General features: G+C 44.8%; 1 protein-coding gene across 1 annotated transcript; it reads left to right on the top strand.

The window, feature by feature from the left end:
- The first annotated feature begins 2,573 nt into the window (after positions 1 to 2,573).
- On the top strand, positions 2,574 to 23,405 carry LOC139390769 (matrix-remodeling-associated protein 5). Its single transcript, XM_071138130.1, has 7 exons — positions 2,574 to 2,880; positions 6,260 to 6,498; positions 8,936 to 9,065; positions 9,264 to 9,654; positions 11,044 to 14,880; positions 17,009 to 17,918; positions 21,091 to 23,405. Exons 2-7 carry the CDS (start codon positions 6,287 to 6,289, stop codon positions 22,997 to 22,999), a joined length of 7,389 nt encoding a protein of 2,462 aa, XP_070994231.1. The 5' UTR covers positions 2,574 to 2,880; positions 6,260 to 6,286; the 3' UTR covers positions 23,000 to 23,405.
- Positions 23,406 to 23,930: the final 525 nt, after the last annotated feature.

Raw genomic sequence — 23,930 nt, 5'->3', positions numbered from 1 at the left:
GAAGAATAAACTGGCACGGCCCACACAGGCTTCCTGAAGAATAAACTCTTATTGACTTCACAAGGAGAAGATTGCAAGCCAAACACATTCGATAGAAGTTGTGATAACCATGTCCGGTGAACTTTTAACTTCCTGTCCACTGAGCTGTTGACCACTTGATTTGTGGCTGTCAAAGGGGGTCACGGATTACATGGGGTAGACAGACAGAGACAGAGAGAAAAGGAGAGTAGCAGAGAGAGAGAGAGAGAGAGAGAGAGCAGGCAGCCAGGGGTTGAGATGGACCGAGTAGGGACAAGGTGAGAGATGAGAGAGAGACAGAGCAAGGCATCGATAATAGACTGTATGTTTCATTGTGATTAAGGAGACCCCTTAGTATGTGATTGGTGAAACTCTCCATTTGTATCACAGGGAATCCAATCATCCTGAGCCTAATTTGATAATTAAATACTTGACTCAGCTCTGCTGGAGATGTGGTAGCACTGTAGCCCAAAGTGAAAAGGTTATCATGCATCACACTGCTGGGTTCTGTTCAACCCTGGCAAATGGAGGAGAGTATTTCCAATCCTGATTTTTTTTTTAGATCATTAGAATGATGGTCTGGCTCACTGTGAAACTGCAAGTAAATATCATTGGCATCTTTATGAATTGAGATGTGGAATGCATGATCACGCCATCTCCCACGATGGAGTGGAATCTTAAGAATGTGCTTTCAGGGTGCGCATAGACCATAGCCATTATTGAGTGGTCTCATTGTGTGAGTGCATAATGCTCAATTGAATGTTAATGATTGATGATGCCTTTTTAATGATGTAGGCCTGAGGTGAACTGCTCCAGCTCTTTACGGAGCAAGTTGGTTAGAGCAAGTTGGTTTCTGGTGTAGTAGTTCTATCTGCCATCGATTTTAGGTCAGCAGGCAAAACAAGACCTGATCCCTTTACGTACAAGTAAAGTTGGATCAAACACCCAATGATACTTTGATCTTCAAATGGACCTGGTCCAGGACAGCACCACCACAGCATTACATAGCAGTTACACGCTCAAAAGGACAGCCAGGTCCAGTTGGTGAAGAGCAGAGCTGAGGGGCCTGATTTGGTATGCTGCTGCCACTTAGCTCTGGGCTAGCTGGGGTAATGACCTAAGAGATCTAAAGGAACTCCGTCCCTGGAGGAGTGATTGAGTGAGTGAGTGACTGAGTGACTGAGTGAGTGAGTGAGTGAGTGAGTGAGTGAGAGAGAGAGAGAGAGTTAGTTATTTAGTCCCAAATTGTCCTTAGCGTGTTGTTTTACACGCGTTAAGTCCATTGTAAAGATGAAACAGAGAGTGCATGCATTAATACCGGAGCCCATGGTGGGTTGTCTGCATATCAGAGAGACAGAGTACTGGCAGCAGTGTTCTGGGAATGCAAGATGAGCCCACTCGTGTAAGGTGAGACCTCTCCTGTGCATGATCTCTTTCATAGCATTGTTCCCCTGTCAACCCTCACAGTACCGCAAGCAGAGGGCAGGCATGGCTTTATCTGTGTTGGTAGAGAAAAGGAGGATGAATTAATGATACACTAAGACCAAAATAACTTTCAGTCTAGAAATGGACTGTCTCTCTTTTGTTTAGGAGTGATTGAGGCTTTTGTGCCAGCTTCCATGGTTCAGATTTCCTATTTCCTCTGCTACACATGTACTGTAGCTACAAGGTATTGGCCTGTATATCTAATCTATTTAGCAAAATCAGAGTGATTGGGTGGTTTACTATTTCTTCACTTTCCACCATTTTCCAAGGTCTGACTATCGCTGAGAAACCGTAAAAAGTGAAGAGAGCCAAATTAATTTGCCAGATGCAGCTGAGAGACATGGTCAGCCTGATGATGAGCAGACACATCCTGTCCCGACACTGCTGGGCAAAGACAGAAAATGAAACAACAGCAGAATACAGAAAAAAAACAGAACAGAATCTGTTAGGGGGGGTACTATGGATGGATGATGGGGTGGGGGGGTACTGTGGATGGGTGGTGGGGGGGTACTGTGGACGGACAGTGGTGAGGGGGTACTCTTAATGGTGGTGGGGGGTTACTGTGGATGGATGATGGGAGAAACTGGGGATGGATGGTTGGGGGGGTGTACTGTGGATGGATGGGGTGGGGGGTACTGTGGATGGATGATGGGTGCAAACTGCAAAGCCTGTCATCACAGACATGGGGAAGAAGATATGTTTAGGAGGTGAAAGGAAGAAGGGGGACAGGAATGTCAGAGCCCAATCTGACAATAATACCTGTCTGACTCATATTTACAATGGGGAGGTGGATGGGTGGGGGGGTGTATATCGGAGTGGGGAGGGTGGGGGGTGTATATTCGGGTGGGGGGGGGGTATATTGCAACCTCACAATTTGGAAAATTCACAAAAGTATTTGACAACATTGCTTTCAATGTGATTATCTTTGGGGGTATATATGTGAATATATCTGATACCAACCTGTTCAAATATATCTGAAAATATGCAAAACAGTGTTAGAATAAGAGAGGGGAGGGTGGAGAGAGAGAGAGAATAGAGGGGGTGGAGGAGAGAGAAGCAAAGGCAGAGCCAGAGCACAGCATTCCTCCCCTGTATAGCCAGGCTCTCAGGAAGAGAGGAGTGGGTTAGAGTTAAACTCTAATCCAGATGTGTGTGGCTGGGTGGACCAGTGCAGACTCAGCTAGGGTCCCACCTCTCCAAAACAGACCCAACTCTCCTCCATCACTCCTAACACAGACCTAGTGCTGCTTGGTTTACCTCAGAGCGTCACAACAAGACTAAACACAGACTGGATACCTCACTCCTCTACCGAACTGGTGTCTTATTGTCTACTGTGAACACTGCTGTCAACCGACTTTTTCTTGGAGGAATTTCCAGGTAAGCAACATACAGTATTTGACAAGAGTTGAAGAATATTGCCACATAGTGAAGTTCACATTGTTGTTGGTGCAAGAAGTTATTGCTGATGCACAAAATTCCTTTCTTAGGTGAATAATCAACTGACGCCAAGTCTGACTGAATTCATTTACCATACGTTATCAAAAGAGCAATTGCCTGAAGAATCTTTGATTTGTCAACATACAGGCTATTTAAGCACACAGCATTTACCTATAAGAAACAGTCAATTCTAGTTGGAAACTAATTCAACACTTAAATCAAGACATACATTCATGTTATTTTATATGGTTCCTGTCATTTTGGACTGATTGACCTGTGGTTAGGATATACATAACCGCAATTCATAGTGAAGCGCTTAATCACAATTCAGAGTAAAGACAGACATGTGGAAAAGGGGCTTTAGTCCAACATTTTACAGTCCGAGAGATTCATTTTATTATATCCCTAAAATTGAATATTTAATATGGCATCTTCAATTTGCTTGAAATCTCAATAAAAAGTGTGAAGGTTCTTCATAACATACATTACGTCATATATGGGAAACATATGGGTGTCATATATGTGTTATTTTGACTCCCAGACAGCACATGTGATTTCGATCTGAATTAGATATATTATACATTACAGGCATGTGGTGCCTCAGCTCTGCCAGGTGATTTAAGACTGGAGAGAAAGTCCGCTCTAGTGTATAGCTGTGGGTTGTGTTAAACCCATCAATGTAATGACCAACTGCCTGGCAGTTACTTGTTATGAACTTTTGGTGGTACGTGACATGTCATCAGGTGTGCACCAAAGATTGGAGAATGTTTTCAGTACTGTGGTATACATTTGTACATTGTCACACAATACGGTTTATACCCAGCAAAGCCTGCATGATCACCTACTGACAATGATTTAAAAGCACAGCTAACAAACTTTTACGACTAGCAAACATTTGGCATAGACTGCTGTAACCACAAACCTCTCTCTATTTTCAATCCTGTCATCAGTGATGTGTGTGTGCTGTGTTTTGGGTTGTAGTCTAAAAATAAAGAGATGATGATGAAGGCCAGTGAGGAAGATGTGTCTAGCGACTTGCAGGCGCCGAGGCCCAGCGTGATGACTCCATCATGATTTATGGCCATGCCTGGATGGCTGACCATCTGACATCTATCACAAGAGTCAAACATACCTTATCCGTGGCTTCCTCCAGCACCGGACATTCCCACAGAGAACAAAAGACTGGTGGAAACTTTCTTCATGGAGTCATTGTAAACCTCCTGGTGTAGGGTTCCATTACACTATAGTGGGGTTTTATACGTTTAGACTTTTAGATATTTAGTATCTTTTGACATCGAAGACTTCTGGTAGGAACCATTTGATAAGTGTATTCTTATTGCATAACTGTAATAAATCTGATTACTTTTAAATGAATATGAAAGGTAGTCCTCATATGTCTGAGTATTATTCTGTGAATTATTATTTTATGTATGGTCTAATGATACATGTTATTCACACTACAAATAGCAGACATGCTTGGCCTCTTAACTGTGCAGCTCTGAGCTGAGGTTAACTCAATCATGCTGACATTAGTCACAAGAAACAGTGTTAGCTCTTTGTCTCACAGCTTCTTAATAATTGCATAACGGTTATCTTGGACACATGTATCTTACTGAGTGTATAAAACATTAGGAACACCTTCCTAATATTGAGTTGTACCTCACCGTCTTCACAGAACAGCCTTAATTTGTCGAAGCATGGACTCTACAAGGTGTGGAAAGCGTTCCACAGGGATGCTGGCCCATGTTGACTCCAATGCTTCCAACAGTGGTGTCAAGTCGTATGGATGTCTTTTAAGTGGTGGACCATTCTTGATACACACGGAAAACTGTGAGCGTGAATAACCCAGCAGCGTTGCAGTTCTTGACACAAAACCAGTGCACCTGGCACCTACTACCATACCCCATTCAAAGGCACTTAAATCTTTTGTCTTGCCAATTCACCCTCTGAATGGCACACATACACAATTCATGTCTCAATTGTCTCAAGACTTAAAAAACCTTCTTTAACCTGTCTCCTTCCCTTCATCTATACTGATTGAAGTGGATTTAAAAAGTGACATCAATTAAGGGATCTTTCACCTGGATTCACCTGGTCAGTCTGTCATAGAAAGAGCAGGTGTTTTGTGAACTCAGTGTACAGTATTCAGAGTGGTAATGCAAGGCTAGCTTCCTTGACTAGACCCATCGGATACGCTTATGGACCAACAGCATTCACATGATAATGGAGTCAGATTGAAGACTATATTATGGTCGTATTACTCGTACACAAACTCCTGTCATCCTCAGACAGAGTGTATTTTCACTCTGTTACAGGGTCCCTTTAGGCGGGGCTGGCCTGGGCTGTCAGTATGTTTTATTCTCACTCAGATGGGTATTTCAACATGCAGCTGGAGTCAGCAAAGGTGGTGGGACAGGAAGAGGGGGAGGGAGGGAGGAAACTGTCCAAAATTGGCACACTCATCATGGGTCATTATCATACCAACGACAGACATGATAAATCATGTCTCCCTCATAGACCCTCTGCACACACGGCATGACAAACAGCTTAGCCTCTAACCACCAAGGTCCACACAAGGCAACGCACCAACAACACAAGAAACTGTAGCTTGTTTTATTTGCCCTCAAGGTGAATATTTTGCAGTTTGGGAGGTACTGTACTTGTCATCAACCTTTTGAAGGGGGATTTTGTAATTGAGCTCTTGAATGCGTAGGCCTGCTAGCACAGGCATGCAATAAGTATTTATTGCTTTGCATTTTCTAAGGAATAATCTTATGGGTTTTTTCCCCTATGAATTCAGCAGCAGCTCTATGCATTTGGATATGAAACATCTAAAACAATATTCTAAAACTCATTCCCATAATTCTTACACTCTTAACGTTAAAGGGTTCTTCGGATGTCCCGATAGGAGAACCCTTTGAAGAAACCCTTTTGGTTTCAAGTAGAACCTTTTTGGGTTCCATTCTACCTGGCTGGGACAAAAAAGGATGCTCCTATGGGGACAGCCAAAGAACCCTTTTGGAACCCTTTTTTTCTAAGAGTGAAGGACAACGTTACGAAAGCAAGAGATGCAGCAATGAATATAGCCAAACACTGTAGCTAGGCCTACTTTCAACAGTTTAATACCACTCCAGCCCTTTGTGCTTTTGTAATGTTATCATGTTGTACTACCACTTAAGAAGATTTTGATTTATTTGCACTATTACAGGTATTCTAGAGTTTGCAAATGTTCAATCACAATAACAATAGCTATACCATTTACAAAGTGAAACTGCTGAAGCACACTAACCTTCCCTCCTGTGTCTTCATGTTGTCCCAGGTCGGATGATGGCGTGAGAGACCTGCCATGGCTGCTGAGGGTGTCACTGACCTGGCTCCCTGGCTGAGACTGAGGGCAGTGCTGTTATTGCTGGTGCTGCTCCTCTCTCCGCTTGCCCTGTGTGCCCCATGCCCCAGAGGCTGCAGCTGCCCTGGCATCAAGGAGGTACACTGCACCTTCCGCCACCTCACCTCTGCCCCACGTAACCTGCCCAAGGACACAGAGAGGGTTAACCTGGGGTAAGATTGGTCTTGTATTCCAAATACTGTAGAAATGTTATATTTAATGATATGATGTCAAAATGTCATGTTCTGGAGTGTGACGAGGTTGTGAGCTATCATTATATGATGTCAAAATGTAATGTTCTGGAGTGCTTTCATCGTGTGACGATGTCAAAATGTCATGTTCTGGAGTGTGACAAGGTTGTGAGCTATAGTCATGTGATGTCAAAATGTCATGCTCTGGAGTGTTTGCAAAATGTCATGTTCTGGTTTCCTTGTATGGACAGCTGGCGTCAGGTCCTGCCACAACATTCCCATGGGGTTTTGGTACGGACTTTGTCTAGGCCATTCTAAATGCGGAATTTCTTCTTCTGCAGCCATTCTTTGGTAGATCTGCGTGTCAGGATAGGAACATTGTCTTGCTGCATGATAAACTTTCGGTTCAGCTTCAGCACAAGAACGGATAGCCTGACATTCTCTTCTAGAATGTTCTGATACAATGCAGAATTCATGGTTGTGTCATTGATAGGTCCAGGTCCAGAGGCAGCAAAGCATCCCCAAACTATCACACTCCCACCACCATTCTTGACGTTTGGGATGAGGTTCTTCTGTTTGAACTCAGTGTTTGGTTTTCGACAAACATAACATTTCTAATTGAGGCCAAAGGTTATATGTTTGACTCGTCTGTCCAGAGAGCATGCCATTAAATAGAGTTAAGGAGGATATCTGCGCCTTTGTAGCCTGAATGGAGAATGTTTAATGTACAAACCGGTCCACGGGGAAACAAGTGTATACCTTCCCAAGGATTGTCTATTATATTGTCAAGACGGTCAAGTGACCGCTCTAACAATGGTAATGCATGTCCTGAAAGATGGAAGGCGGGAGGGAGGCAGTAAAATCAGGTAGGACCATTTTAGGCAATAAGAGGGCAGATATGTGTGTGAACATTATAGTGTCCATGTTAAAGTAGTCAATTTTTCTTCTTCTTCATTGGCTGTTTGCTCCCAACTCAGATGAATCCCCACCCAGGTGACTGCTTTAAAATGGTGGAAGCCATTTTGCCAAAACAGATAATATCCATGATGAGTCCTCTATCTCTGACAACAAGCACAACTCCAATATAAAGTTGTTGTTTTTTCAAAGTTGCCGAAATGTCACGTGAGTCCACTTATAGCAACACGTTCATAGCCATTGCTCCCGAGTGGTTTAGTGGTCTAAGACACCGCATCTCAATGCAAGAGGTGTCACTGCAGTACCTAGTTTGAATCCAGGCTGCATCACATCTGGCCGTGATTGGGAGGCACATAGGGCGGTGCACAATTGGCCCAGAATCGTCTGGGTTTAGCCCGGGTAGGCCGTCATTGTAAATAAGAATTTGTTCTTAACTAACTTGCCTAGTTCAATAAAAACATAACAGCCTAACCATGATGAAACTTCTATTCTATCAAATATGCCTCACGTAGCAAATTAACAATGTGTTAACAAAAGACAACACTCTCTCATTGACCTCCATAAAAAAAAAATCACTTTGTGGACGTACTTTCGTGGACCGCAATGCACATGTAGAAGCACCGTGGCTAGGAAAAACTCCCTAGAAAGGCAGAAACCTAGAGATGAACCAAGCTCTGCGGGGTGGTCAGTCCTCTTCTGGTTGTGCCGTGTGGGGATTATAAGAGTATATGGCCAATAAGGCCAGATTGTTCTTCAAGATGTTGAAATGTTCGTAGATGACCAGCAGTGTCAAATAATAACCACAGTGTTTGTAGAGGGTGCAACAAACAGGTCAGTACCTCAGGACTAAATGTCAGGTGGCTTTTCATAGCCGAGCATTCGGAGGGCGAGACAGCAGGTACCCTTTGTAAGGATCATGCTGTTCAATCAGCTCCTTGATATGCCACACATGTCAGGTGGATGGATTATCTTGGCAATGGAGAAATACTCACTAACAGGGATGTAAACAAATGTGTGTACAAAATTTGTGAGAAATATTTATTATTTCAGCTCATGAAAGATGGGACCAACACTTTACATGTTGTGTTTCTATTTTTGTTCAGTGTAAGCAGACTGTCGGGTCCTCTATCTTAATAATATCCAATATAATAGGCCAACATGTTCTGGTTACACTTTATTTGACAGCCCAGTATAACATAGAAGCCTATTTACAAGAAACTATGGGGTGCTCTGGGTTATGGGAATTGAACTGATATATAATCGTTTTTAAAGAACGCCCTGTACTTGCACCCAACAATCTACGGTACATGTGGGGGGTTGGAATGGCTCACACTGGTGTAACATATTTTAAACAACTTTCCCTGCCAAAGGATTGCTTGATCTGTTCCATGTCTTTGAGGATTTTTCAGGATTATTGGCTCTTTACTTGTTTATATTTCACACAGGCAGGCAGCTCCTGCAACATTCTCATGTTGTCCCTCCCTCTCGATGTCTCTCTGTGTAGCTATAACAGCCTCCAGGCCGTGGGGGGGTCAGAGTTCACACAACTCCGCCAGCTGGAGATGCTTATGCTCCATGGGAATGATATCACGACCGTGTCTGCAGGAGCATTTTACAGCCTGCGCTCTCTGCAGGTGAGTTCCCCCGACAGACAGGCTGGCACCAAGGGGAGTCTGTCGTCTCATTCAAGACAAGAAGGATAACCTACATAGATGCATAACAGTCAGGGGATTGTGTCTCACTATTAAATATTCAGTCACTTGTCTACAGGCAACCATATTGTAAAACATTTAAATGTAACATTTTTTTAACCAATTTCTATTTCTTGCCAGATTCTGAAGCTGAGCTACAACAAGCTGGAGGCCATCACCCCTGGTATGTTTGAGGGCTTGGTCAGCCTGGTGCGACTCCACCTGGACCGCAACAACATAGACTTCATCGAGCCGTACACCTTCAGTGGGCTAACATCATTAAAACTCCTACAGCTAGAGGGCAACAAGCTGAGGGACCTCCACCCACACAGCTTCATCACCCTTTCTCTCCTGGGGAACTTCTGGAGCTCTGGGCTGCGTCACCTCCACCTGTCGGACAACCAGCTGCACTACCTCCAGCCTGGGACCCTGATGCCCCTCAGCAAACTGGAGCTGCTCTCCCTGCATGGCAACCCTTGGACCTGTGACTGCCATCTCCAGTGGCTGCTAGAGTGGAACAACAAACATGAGGGTGAGGCCTCTCTCTCTCTCTCTCTCTCTCTCTCTCTCTCTCTCTCTCTCTCTCTCTCTCTCTCTCTCTCTCTCTCTCTCTCTCTCTCTCTCTCTCTCTCTCTCTCTCTCTAACCTCTCTCTCTCTAACCTCTCTCTCTCTCCCGTCTATCTGTCTCTCTCTCTCTTTCTGTCTTTGCCCTCTCTCTCTCTTTCTGTCTCTCTGCCCTCTCTCTCTCTCATGTCTCTATCTATCTCTTTGTCTCTCTGACCTCTCTCTCTCTCCCGTCTATCTGTCTCTCTCTTTCTGTCTTTGCCCTCTCTCTCTCTTTCTGTCTCTCTGCCCTCTCTCTGTCTCTCTGCCCTATCTCTCTCTCCCATCTCGCTCTTTCTCTTTCTGTCTCTCTGCCCTATCTCTCTCTCCCATCTCTCTCTTTCTGTCTTTGCCCTCTCTCTCTTTCTGTCTCTCTGCCCTCTCTCTCTCCTGTCTCTCTCTTTCTCTTTCTGTCTCTCTGCCCTCTCTCTCTCTCATGTCTCTCTCTCTTTCTCTTTCTGTCTCTCTGCCATCTCTCTCTCTCATGTCTCTCTCTCTTTCTCTTTCTGTCTCTCTGCCCTATCTCTCTCTCCCATCTCTCTCTTTCTGTCTCTCTGCCCTATCTCTCTCTCCTGTCTCTCTCTCTTTCTCTTTCTGTCTCTCTGCCCTATCTCTCTCTCCCATCTCTCTCTTTCTGTCTTTGCCCTCTCTTTCTGTCTCTCTGCCCTCTCTCTCTCCTGTCTCTCTCTTTCTCTTTCTGTCTCTCTGCCCTATCTCTCTCTCATGTCTCTCTTTCTCTTTCTGTCTCTCTGCCCTATCTCTCTCTCCCTCTCTCTCTTTCTCTTTCTGTCTCTCTGACCTCTCTCTCTCTCCTGTCTATCTGTCTCTCTGCCCTCTCTCTCTCTCCCATCTCTCCCTCTCCCTCTCTCTTTAGTTGTTTGTGCTGTATATTTCTCCAGTGTCTGCCATACACTCCAACACATACATATTTGTCATTCACTTCACAACAATGATTGGGCCCATGTGTATAATACATCAATGTGAGTGTTTATGTGCTGTTTCCTCTGACCCAGTTGGACTGCTAATATTTATAAATAGTTGCATGACTCGATCACTAAACAATGCTCTAATTAGCGTGCAGTAATCTGTAACTTTCTCTGAACCAACTTTAAGGTAAACAAACTGAAAAATGACAATTCTGACACCCTCACCTCTTCTTTCTTTCTTTCTTTCTTTCTTTCTTTCTTTCATTCTTTCTTTCTTTCTTTCTTTCTTTCTTTTTCACTCTCACTCTCTCTCTTTGTCTGCCTGTCTGCCTGCCTGTCTGTCTGTCACTCTGTCCCTCTGTTTTTCTGTCTCTCTGTCTCTCTCTGTCAGGAGTGATTAAGTGTAAGAAGGAGCGGGACGCTGCCTCTGGTGAGAGCTGTGCTGTCTGCTCCTCACCTCAGTCCTTAAATGGCAGCCAGGTCCTGGGACTGTCTGCTGGCCAGCTGGTCTGTGAGCGGCCCACTCTGGTGTCCGATCTGAAGCAGTGGGACAGCCCCGGCTGGGACGATGCGGACTCAGAGCCCGACCTGCCCTACACCAGGGACCTGGAACGTCCCCTGGGCCACCTCACATTTGTCCTGACCGACAACCACGGGAACAAAGCACACGTGGCCTGCGATGTCCGGCGGCCCAGCGAGAGCTCCTCCGTGACATGGGAGAACCTGCGGACGTCTGGGGAGGTGGCGGTCAACGTGAGCCTGGTCAGCCTGCTGGAGTGTGAGATCGACCGGGACGCTCTGCAGAACCTCTGGAGGCTGGTGGCCTACTACTACGAGAGCCCTGCTCTCTTGGAGAGGGGGATGAGGAGGGAGAACACCAGCAGAGTCACGTTTCAGTACTCCCAGGGACACAACGAGGAATCCCCTTACTTTACAGATCTCAAAGGACACTTAATGGCTGAACCGACGTGGCTCCTCCAACCAAGGGTCACCCTGCAGCTGAACAGACGGCAAACCACCACGAAAAAACTGGTGCTGGACTTTACCACATTCATCTCCAAGCACGTCAGTGGTAGGGGAGAGCAGGAGGATGTGACTTCCTCCTGGGCCCTAATAAAGAGAGGAAGCCCTGGGAGAGTTCAATCTGTGCTGGAGGGTTCAGAGGTCAGTCTGGGGTGTACAGTTATCAGTTCAGGGTCACAGTCTGTGGAGTGGATGCTCCCAGATCTATCTATCCTGGAAGAATCTAATTCCCGGCTGGTGTCTGAGGGAGGCAGACTGGTCATTGGAAATGCTAGTGTGTCTGACTCTGGGCTGTATCACTGTCTAGTCCGCACAGAGACTGATGTGGACATGGTGCCTGTGAGGTTGACAGTGAAAGAACGCCTGCTCAGTCCGAACACTCTAAATGGGAAGAAGATGGAAGTGGAGAGCGGGGAGTCCCTCTCACTCCCTTGCTATGTGAACTCAGCACAGCCTAGCGAGACACGCTGGTACCTCCCTAAAAATCAGATCCTACAACCGTCGCAACCAAAGGGGAGGGTCTACGTCAATCAAAATGGATCCCTGGTGATCAAAAAGACAACTCATGAGGACGCTGGGGAGTACAGCTGTTTGGCTGCTAACCTCTATGGAGTAGACATGTTGGCTCATCTCGTGGTCGTCACAGGGGAGAAAGACTCGGATGCAAACGAAGAGGTCGAGAAAGAATCACCTGGTGTTGAAACAGCCAGGGGAGAATCACCTTTGTTTGGGAGTAAGGAGGATGAAGGTGAGGGGTCAGGGTTCCAGGAGATAAAAGGCCCCCATGCTACACAGTCTCCTAAGAGGGTGGGTGGACAACAGAGGTACCCTGGAGGGTTTTTACGCCCTGGTATGAAAGGGAAGAGGATCAAGGATAACAAGAGGAAACCTAATAAGTCTGTCAAGGAGCTCGACCCCAACCGCTGGGCTGAGATCCTAGCCAAAGCTAATGCTAAACCTCCGACACTACCGTCTACAAGACCACCACCAACTACACCAACAACAAAAACAGCAACGACAATGACAGCCAAAACCACTACTACTACTCCTAAACCCACTACTACTACTACTACCACTACTACTCCTAAACCCACTACTTCTACTAAACCCACGACTACTACTACTCCTAAACCCACTACTACTACTACTACCACTACTACTCCTAAACCCACTACTACTACTACTACCACTACTACTCCTAAACCCACTACTACCACTACTACTCCTACTACCACTCCTACTACCATGAGAAAAACTACAACAACCACGACCACAACAACAACAACTACTACTGCTCCTCCTTCAACTACCAGAACAACCACAACTAAAAAGCCCACCAAGAGCCATTCTAAAACAAATCACCACACAGAAACAGAAGGTGAATTGGACTTTTCCGAAAAGCAACCTGAACCTTTACGTCCTCCACCTAGAAAACATGTGACACAGGCCCCAAGAGGGAAAGCATTACTTGTGAACCGTGGTAGAGGTAAAGGAGGTCCAAACCCAGATTCAGACTTGGTCATAAATCTGTCTGTTACAGAAGCTCCTCAATCCGTCACACAACCAATGCATCTAGAAGACAAGCATGTGGGGAGGGAGAGAGAGAGAGTGAACCAGAAGAACAATCCTATTTGGACAAACAGACGAAGACCCCCTTACAGACGGGGCAGACCCCCACAGAGACGGGTTCGACCTCAGAAACCCTCCCTCCCCTCATCACACAAACCACAGGCGACACTCCCTCAACCCGCAACAAGAGTGGAAAAACAAGAATCTACTGCATCGCAAAACGACAATTCTAAAATGGAGGACAATATTACAGAACACATACCCACTATTTCAACACATGATGACAATGAGCCTGTTGATCCGATCATTAATCCCAACACTGCTACAGACAAATCAGATGGCATTCCCATAAAATCATTAACACCAGAGATGAAAGACCTTAGTATAGTTAACCTTTCAAACAGAGAGCATGTGCCTACACCAGAGACAATCACCTCAGCAGAAAATCTGCCTCCTCTAACTGAGATGCCTGGACAGGAGAGGACATGGGAGAACTTAAAAAAACAGGATGTTATTAGACAGACTACCCAAAACAGGCAAACATCCCCAAAGATAACAACAACAACAAAGCACACTCATATTAATTATAACATTCATTTAAAACCTAATTTGTCACATGATACGGTTGCTATGGCAACACCCGTACTGACTAAACTTGACGTTTTAGATAAAGGAGCTGCAAAGCCAGAAACCCCTTTAACAAAAGTACATTTTCTAAATCCAACTCCTAAAAAATCACAAGATAAGACACAAACACATTTGAGAACCGTTGCAAAAGGCAGTGAGGATTTTCTGAGGAACACACACAGAAACTCATATAAAAAGGAGGAGGATCACTCTCAAATGAAACCTGACAGTCCCAGTCTCCCCATCCACCCCTGGATCCACCAACAGAATGTCCAAATGAGAGTTCAAACCACCCCTCCACCCCGCGCTCCCACCCCCTATTGGCCTTATAGCCGCTTACAAGTGTGGCCCTCAGTTCATGGTTCAGGGCCACATCCTTTCTTTACGGAGAGGCCCATGCTTTTCCCCCACCCAGGGGGCCGGGGCGTTGGGGTCACCAATCGACCAGAAATCACAGCTGAGACTGTCAGGCCCACAGCGTTCATCTCTGCTTCACCGGGCAGTGGCATGGCAGCCCCGCTGACCTCCCACCCACCCCACAGGAGCCCAGGCCCAGCCAGCAGGACCCGACAGCAGGACCTCTTAATGCTCTCCAAGCTCAGAAACAGATACAGACAGGCTCAGCTGGACCGTATTTCACAGCTAGGGAAGAGAGTGACAACTAAGCCCAAGATCAGTCACCCTACACCTAGACCTCACTACCAGCCTCCCACTCCGTCATACAAGTACTGGCCTGTGCCCCCCACCACCTCCCTCCCCGAGCCCACCAACAGGCCCTACTCCACAGCCAGTGTCCTGTACGGCAGCCGCTGGCACTACAGCCACTGGGGCCAGAGGAGGCTGAGCACGGCCCTGCCATTCCCCAACTTGATGGGTAGTGGGGTGAAGCCTAGGATCAGCTCTGTGAACACAGTCAGTGTGTCTGCCCTGGCTGAGGGTGATGTGCTGCTGCCCTGTGAAGCATCAGGAGACCCACAGCCAGCGCTCTCCTGGACTAAAGTCTCCACAGGTATTTAAACACTTTTATTGTGGAAGACTTTGTAGGGTAGAAACAATTATTGCCTCTCTGCAGGGAATTACAGTATAGTCTCTCTGTAATGCACGGCATAAATATTTTGACTTCAGGCTCTTGTGAGCTTACCATCGTAAAGAATAATATCCAACAGAAATACTATATTTTACAAGCTTGTTAACATTCAAGGAGCAGCAGAAATAATATATGCATAGGCTAATTGAGGCTGCAAAGGATTAGACAGACCTACAGACCTATATCTATCCTACCCTGCCTTTCTAAGGTCTTCGAAAGCCAAGTTAACAAACAGATCACCGACCATTTCGAATCCTACCGTACCTTCTCCGCTATGCAATCTGGTTTCCGAGCTGGTCATGGGTGCACCTCAGTCATGCTCAAGGTCCTAAACGATATCATAACCACCATTGATAAGAGACAATACTGTGCATCTGTATTCATCGAGCTGGCCAAGGCTTTCGACTCTGTCAATCTTCACATTCTTATCAGCAGACTCAACAGCCGTGGTTTCTCAAATGACTGCCTCGCCTGGTTCACCAATTACTTGTCAGACAGAGTTCAGTGTGTCAAATCGGAGGGCCTGTTGTCCGGACCTCTGGCAGTCTCTATGGGGGTGCCACAGGGTTCAATCTTCGGGCCGACTCTCTTCTCTGTGTACATCAATGATGTCGCTCTTGCTGATTCTCTGATCCACCTCTACGCAGACGACACTATTCTGTATTCTTCTGGCCCCCCTTTGGACACTGTGTTAACTAATATCCAGACGAGCTTCAATGCCATACAACTCTAGTTCCGTGGCCTCCAACTGCTCTTAAATGCAAGTAAAACTAAATGCATGCTCTTCAACCGATCACCTCCAGCACCTGCTCGCCCGTCCAGCATCACTACTCTGGACAGTTCTGACTTAGAATATGTGAACAACTACAAATACATAGGTATCTGGTTAGACTGTAAACTCTCCCTCCAGACTCACATTAAGCATCTCCAATCCAAAATTAAATCTAGAATCGACTTCCTATTTCGCAAACAAAGCATCCTTCACTCATGCTGCCGAACATACCCTTGTAAAACAGACCATCCTACCGATCCTTGTCTTCGGCAATGTCATTTACAAAATAGCCTCCAACACTTTACTCAGCAAATTGGATGCAATCTATCACAGTGCCATCCGTTTTGTCACCAAAGCCCCATATACAACCCACCACTGCGACCTGTATGCTCTCGTTGGCTGGCCCTCGCTTCATATTCGTCGCCAAACACACTGGTTCCAGGTAAGGATAAGTCTTTGCTAGGTAAAACCCCACCTTATCTCAGCTCATTGGTCACCATAGCAGCACCCACCCATAGCACGCGCTCTAGCAGGTATATTTCACTGGTCACCCCCAAAGCCAATTCCTCATTTGGCCGCCTTTCCTTACAGTTCTCTGCTGCCAATGACTGGAACTAACTGCAAAAATCACTGAAGCTGGAGACTCAAATCTCCCTCACTAACTTCAAGCACCAGCTGTCAGAGCAGCTCAAGGATCACTGCACCTGTACATAGCCCATCTGTAAATAGCCCATCCAACTACCTCATCCACATACTGTTATTTAAAAAAAAAAATTTTGCTCCTTTGCACCCCAGTATCTCTACTTGCACATTCATCTTCTGCACATCTATCACTCCAGTGTTTAATTGCTATATTGTAATTATTTCGCCACTATGGCCTATTTATTGTCTTACCTCCCTTATCCTACCTCATTTGCACACACTGTATATAGACTTTTTCTATTGTATTATTGACTGTATGTTTGTTTACTCCATGTGTAACTCTGTGTTGTTGTTTGTGTCGCACTGCTTTGCTTCATCTTGGCCAGATCGCAGTTGTAAATGAGAACTTGTTCTCAGCTAGCCTACCTGGTAAAATAAAGGTGAAATAAAAATAAAATAAAGACATTTGTATAATATATTAACACAATGGCACCACCTGATTGTGCTCAACTCATGCTGTAATATTTGACAGAGAGACCCTTGACAAAAACTCCAAAATAATTCACTGCATTAACATTAGGACGCAAGCCTAATCCAGAGTACCAATAATGTGCTTCTCTCTCTTTTCAACAACAGGTGCTACCGTCCAAGCAAACACAAAACACGGACAGAGATTTGAAGTTGTAAAGAACGGCACCTTTGTGATTAAAAACATTCAGCTACAGGACAGAGGCCAGTACCTCTGCACGGCACAGAACACATTTGGCTCAGACCGAATGGTCATTACCCTGGCTGTGCTGACCCAGCCTCCCAAAATCATAGGTCCCCACTCCAGAGAGGTCCCAGTGTATTTGGGGAAGGCTATAAGCTTAGACTGTGTAGCCTCTGGCAAGCCCCAGGCTCAGATCTCTTGGATTCTTCCAGACAGGACCTTTGTGCGTGATGTGGGAGCTCTTGACAGGTCAGCCTCTCTGCTGGCTAACGGCACCCTGAGGATCCAATCAGCTAACTTCTCCAGTAAAGGCGACTATAGGTGTATCGCTAGCAATGCAGCCGGGGCTGACACAGTGACTTTTCACATCCACGTGGCAGCGCTACCGCCCACCATCAATGAGGAGGCCTCGGAGAGCATCGTCATCCAGGAAGGGAGAAGTGTGTACGTCCACTGCACTGCCAAGGGAGAGCCTGCGCCCGTGCTAAAGTGGACCCTCCCTGCAGGGGTACATGTCAAACCCTCCCAGATCCTCGGCAGGAGACTGTTTGTCTTCCCCAATGGGACGCTGTACATCAAGAACATCTCTCCGGAAGACTCAGGGAGGTATGAGTGCTCTGTGACCAACGCAGTGGGCGCGGCCAGGAGAGTTCTGTACCTGAAGGCCAGGCAGGAGGTCCCCAGCCTGCGACTGTCACACCACCCCTCCCAACAGCACAGAGTCACAGCCATGTATGGCTCCACTGTGTACCTGCACTGTCCAGAGTCCACTGGCACTCCCCGTGGCACTCTGTGGCAGCTACCATCCAAAACATTGCTGGAACATCGCTACAGGTAACTCCACCATGCTAGTAATCAAACCTATATAGGAGTTTTCCTATAATAATAATACACTGTGCTGATATCGATTAGGTATCAGAGATCTGAAGAATAGCTGTAATTATTCATTAAGCTAAATTATCTGTACTATCATTCTAATCGCTTTCCCTCCAGTGACCTTATAAATAACTTCTCAACTCTATTACAGCCCTCAATTTCAGGGAGGTTTATCAAACACAATTATTTTTTTCAAACACAATTAGTGTAATTCAAAACAAGCTATCTGCTGGAGCCTGACCAAGGTCAACCAGCCTGTGATCTCAGGGTCAGAAACCCTGATGGGTCCCACTGTCAGAGACTACATTCTTAAAAAATAAAAAATAAGGTTCTCCAGAGCAATGCCATAGGATAACCATTTTAGGTTCTCTGAAGAACCTTAAATGGGATGGTTCTTTGAAGAATTACACACACTCAGCACCTTATTTTATGCAAATAAGGTGTTGAGCATTATTTTCATATTGCCCAGGGTGCCTTTTGAGTGAATTTTAGTTACCAGTACCACCCATGACTGTGCTTGATAGTGAAAGAGAAATGGTTGCTGCATTCATTCATTTTCAGGCCTGTGGCCTTCACCAAGTGAGATCCCAAGTGAATGTGCTATCATTCAAATTCAATGATTTAAGACAATACAATACATATTTCATAAAGCCTCATTTTTAGTCCCGTTTTACTCTAATACAATGGCCTTTCATAGTTTACAGGCCATATCAGGCATAGCAGTCACATTATTCTGGCTTGCAAAGTGATGTGTAATTCCTATTGGAAGCCACCCAGAGTGGGGATAGCCAAGATCTAAACTGGAGCAACCATTTTAATAATGGGTTCAATAAGTCCAAGTAACCGATTTGATTAGTTTAGAAAAATTGTTATTTATATTTGAGTAGAATAATATTGCACATGAAAAAACATACAATCAAGAAACATGCAAAAACATAGATATAAACCAAAAATCAACCTGCAATAGAGCATGCTGGGAAATATGGTAATAATAGGCATGGTTTTGGTTCAACTCTGTTATTAACACCAACACGTGTGTTCTTTTACACCACTGATTGTTAATTTAACTCTTGAATCAATACTAGAAATGTTACACTGAAATATCAACACTAGTTAACACTGGCCAATTTTCTGTGTGCTATTAAATGGACATACTTCCATCTAAATAACCATTTAGAATTCTAAATACCGTAGATGCCACGTCAAGAACCCCACACTGAACTCAAAGGTTCTTTATCGGGCAAGAGTTCTCTAAGGAACATTAAGAGTTGAGGAAGAACCTTTAAAAAAACGTCATTTTTTTCAGTGTAAAAATATCCTTACGGTCAATTTGCAGGGCGTCTGTCGAGTACACCCAATTAATTCCTGCTCAACATGGTTCCCAAACAGTGGGACACTAGTGGCACAGAATTCAGTAAGACAAGAGAGGCAGGAAATGGGAGAAGCACCGTTGTACAAATACAAAGTATCTATTGTGCAGTTACATTATGTAATTACACTGTAATTGAAAATCCAGCGTAACTAAATGGTGTAAATTATTGCACATAATTTGATTAGAATGTATCTTACAACATAATACATTTTAAAATGTTCTCAATGTCACTTAAATCATATTGTATTTCTGATTAAAAACCAGGGGTTGGAACCAAAATTATTTTCTAATTGTTTCGTTCTGAACGGAAGCATAATTGTTTTTTGTTATGTTCCACTGTTCTGAGCAGCAAAATAAAGTTCTGAACCGGTTAGAACCCCAAAAAAGTACCGGCTCATATCATTCCTTTTTGTTCTTTTTCAAACCTCTGATATATATATATATATATACTGCCAAGGGAGAGCATATATATATATATATATACACACACATACAGTGGGGCAAAAAAGTATTTAGTCAGCCACCAATTGTGCAATTTCTCCCACTTAAAAAGATGAGAGAGGCCTGTAATTTTCATCATGGGTACAGTCCCTGGCGGCGTAGTGTGTTACTGATGGTAGGCTTTGTTACTTTGGTCCCAGCTCTCTGCAGGTCATTCACTAGGTCCCCCCGTGTGGTTCTGATCATTTTGACCCCACGGGGTGAGATCTTGCGTGGAGCCCCAGATCGAGGGAGATTATCAGTGGTCTTGTATGTCTACCATTTCCTAATAATTGCTCCCACAGTTGATTTCTTCAAACCAAGCTGCTTACCTGTAGCATATTCAGTCTTCCCAGCCTGGTGCAGGTCTACAATTTTGTTTCTGGTGTCCTTTGACAGCTCTTTGGTCTTGGCCATAGTGGAGTTTGGAGTGTGAGTTGTGGACATGTGTCTTTTATACTGATAACAAGTTCAAACAGGTGCCATTAATACAGGTAACGAGTGGAGGACAGAGGAGCCTCTTAAAGAAGAAGTTACAGGTCTCTGAGAGCCAGACATCTTGCTTGTTTGTAGGTGACCAAATACTTATTTTCCACCATAATTTGCAAATAAATTCATTAAAAATCCTACAATGTGATTTTCTGGATTTTTCTTCTAATTTTGTCTGTCATAGTTGAAGTGTACCTATGATGAAAATTACAGGCCTCTCTCATCTTATTAAGTGGGAGAACATGCACAATTGGTGGCTGACTAAATACTTTTTTGCCCCACTGTATACATATATATATTTTTTTACATTTAGCTCGACCTTACATTACTTCACCAATCAGGGAGGATAGAGGAGTTTGCTTTGTAGTGGGTAAGTGGTTTAATCTGTATAGTGAAGTCATTGAGAGCAAATTGCATTTTGTCATAACAGCATGGTTTAATCATAATGACAGACAAACACACACACTGTGCTGCCAGTCAAAGTGTGGGGTGTGAGATGCAACAGAAATGGTTATGGTTAGGAGAGAGGATGGAGGAAGCTTGCCTTGAAGCACTTCGTTGCGATTTTTGTGGGACTGGAAAAAATTGCCAGTAACATAAAATAATGTTATTAATGTTATTAACTAAAATGACAGTTCTGTTCCGGAACAGTATAGATCACTTTCGTTTTCGGTTCGGGTTCTTTTCTTCAAGTAATTGTTATTTTCTGGTTTTCGGTTCTGTACTCTGAACCGGTTCCAACCCTTGTTAAAAACATTAATATTGTGTGTCTATTTCTTTCATAATCAGCCCTGAAAGACCTGTCACCGTGTTCTCCAATGGGACCTTACGGATCCTGCAGCTGACTGAAAAAGACGGAGGTAGCTACCTGTGTATGTTCCAGAGGCCCAACGGTGAGGACATGGAGCTGTTCCAGGTGCAGGTGCTCATGATGCCACCTAAGATCGAACATCTGGACACAGCTCAGAAGAGGGTGACCTCCGGGGAGAACTTCCAGGTGGACTGTGTTGCCTCGGGCCTCCCTGATCCAGAGGTGTCCTGGAGCCTCCCTGATGGAACCATGATCAACAACGCCCTACAGTCGGACGACAGCGGCACCCGTTCTCGCCGCTATGTCATCTTCGGGAATGGAACACTGTTGCTGCAGCAGATGGGAAAGAAGGATGAGGGGGACTATACATGCCATGCTAAGAATGAACTGGGGGAGGATGAGATGAAGGTGAGCATCAAAGTAGGCCCTGACTTCCCCCGAATCACATCCAAGGCTCAGCTGTTGCTCACGGCCCGACTAGGAGAGTCTGCCTATATGACGTGTCAGGCGACTGGGGAGCCTCCACCAACCATTGTGTGGCTCTCCCCAAGCAATGACGTCATCACATCCTCTTCAATCAAATACCAAACCTTAGATGATGGGACTTTGGTGATAAAGAAGGTGACTTTGGCCGACCAAGGGAAGTATGCTTGTGTGGCAAGGAGTTCTGCTGGGGATGACATCAAGAACATTAAGATACAAGTAGAACCAAGAGAGCCACACATCAATGAACAAGGTGGAAGAAGCAGTATGAAAGTGTTGGCAGTATCTTATCAGACAACACTGCTTGACTGCAGAGCGGAGGGCAAGCCTGAGCCACGCGTTTCCTGGGCCGCACCCTACGGCCTCTCTCTGCCAACACCTTACCTGGGAGGACGCTTCCAAGTCCACAAGAACGGGAGTCTAGAGCTACGTGGAGTGAGGAAGACAGACGAGGGTCAGTATGTGTGTTTGGCCAAAAATCACTTGGGAGAAGCAAGCCTGGCAATTGAGCTTGAAGTGGCATCCATAGCAGAGAAGCCAAGCTTCGCCATGCCGAACATTGAGATTTTACCAATAAAACAAGACGGAAGTGATGTCACTCTGGAGTGTCCTGCCCGCGGTAAGCCAAACCCAGAGTTTGTTTGGATCCTGCCAAATGGCACAGCGCTGATGCCAGGCACTAGACATCAACACTTCACTCACTATAGAGGAAACGGGACGTTGCGCATCGATCAGCCAGTGACAGCTGACAAAGGGGTTTACCGTTGTCTGGTGAAAAACGTGGCTGGGACTGCAGAGAAGCGATACGCTCTAGAACCAGGAAGAAAGCCTGTGATTCGAGGCACAACAGGGATCATGAAGATCACGTTTGGCCAAATTCTGAACCTGCCGTGCTCTGTGGATGGCTGGCCACAGGCCTCAATCACATGGACCCTACCAAACGGCCTGGTCCTGGACAAGCCCCAGGTTATTGGGAGAATTACATTTTTATCAAATGGCACACTTCAACTCAAAGAGGTCGCCACATTTGACAGGGGAACCTACGTCTGCAAGGCCACCAACACATTTGGGTCATCTGCGTTGTCATACCCAGTTGCAGTTATGGTGTATCCTCCAAGTATCACAAACGCACCCCCTTCCATCACTAGAGTCCACAGAGGTTCATCAGTAACACTTAACTGCATCGCTGCAGGCATACCAAAGCCTGAGATAACATGGACTCTACCTGGAAGAACCACACTTGTTCCCAACAACCGTTTCACGGCACAGGGAGGAATTCACATGACGGTTGAGGGCAGCTTGGTCATACAAGACCCAGTGCTTATGAACTCAGGAATTTACAAATGCAATGCAAAAAATGCTCTAGGAAGTGACTTCAAAGCAACATATCTTCAGGTGATCTGAGCCACAACATAAAGCCCTAATCTAATCTGACAATTACACTTGAATGTAAAACTTAATCCTCTAGAATACCATATGTACAGTGTATTTATGTAACCTTACCATTAATGTGCATATTATATGAGGTAAAATAGTGTGAACTCTTGTATCACTAACAAGGAAAGGAGAAAAAGGTCTGCTTTAATTGTTGGCAGAAATATAAGCTTATAAAAACATAACAGATGTGACTTAGGGAATGCTCTCTTTTCTTTGAATTTATAAATATTCCTGTATGTAAATATCTAATTATACTGTGTTGACTGAACTCACATTGTTGGTTTATCTATATCCCTTTTTTACTAAGATACAGCTTGCAGGTGCCTAGTGTTGCTTCTGACAATAGAAAAAATAAAAGTTAATCACTTACACAGGAATCTATCTGTTTGTACGCCCTCTCTGATTGTGCGAATCCCATTCTGAGGCATGCTTTCAGATTTTATGCAAACCATTTGGAACAAATGAGCCTTTCATAGAGGGCGTAAAATGAAGCTTTGTGTGATACAAATGTTCTAATTGTTCAACAGAGCTAATCAAAATGGAGACCCAGCAACTAATTCTACCAGCTGTGAATTTATTTAATACATTGTTAATACATATTTGGGAAATGTCACTTAATGACTAGACCTAAATATTTATTTATAATAGGCCTAGGATATCCAGTGCAATGTGGAAAATATGCATCACTGGTGCACTCACTTACTTGAAACCTCTCAGTATTGATTTTCACCTTAAAAGCTGCATTATACAGCAGACACTTGTTTTATCTGGACAACAGGTAAGAGGCCAATGCATTTTCGCCATTTTGGATGATGGCATCTGATCAGCTGAATGGATCACATGATTTTTCAAGTGTGAAATCAAACCTGAGTGAAAGACATTTGTAGGTTACATTTGA

This window comes from Oncorhynchus clarkii, chromosome 31 (genome assembly GCF_045791955.1).
Source record: "Oncorhynchus clarkii lewisi isolate Uvic-CL-2024 chromosome 31, UVic_Ocla_1.0, whole genome shotgun sequence".
In the NCBI taxonomy this organism is placed as follows: Eukaryota; Metazoa; Chordata; class Actinopteri; order Salmoniformes; family Salmonidae; genus Oncorhynchus; species Oncorhynchus clarkii.
Note: the sequence above shows the minus strand (reverse complement) of the source record. Positions and strands in the feature narration are given on the sequence as shown.

What these genes read in the sequence shown, in the direction of transcription:
- LOC139390769 (XM_071138130.1), top strand. Translation starts at nt 6,287, where the DNA reads ATGGCTGCTGAGGGTGTCACTGACCTGGCTCCCTGGCTGAGACTGAGG. An exon ending in ACAGCCTGCGCTCTCTGCAG is followed by an intron (nt 9,066 to 9,263) that starts GTGAGTTCCCCC and finishes ATTTCTTGCCAG; the next exon opens with ATTCTGAAGCTGAGCTACAA. An exon ending in TTGCTGGAACATCGCTACAG is followed by an intron (nt 17,919 to 21,090) that starts GTAACTCCACCA and finishes TTTCATAATCAG; the next exon opens with CCCTGAAAGACCTGTCACCG.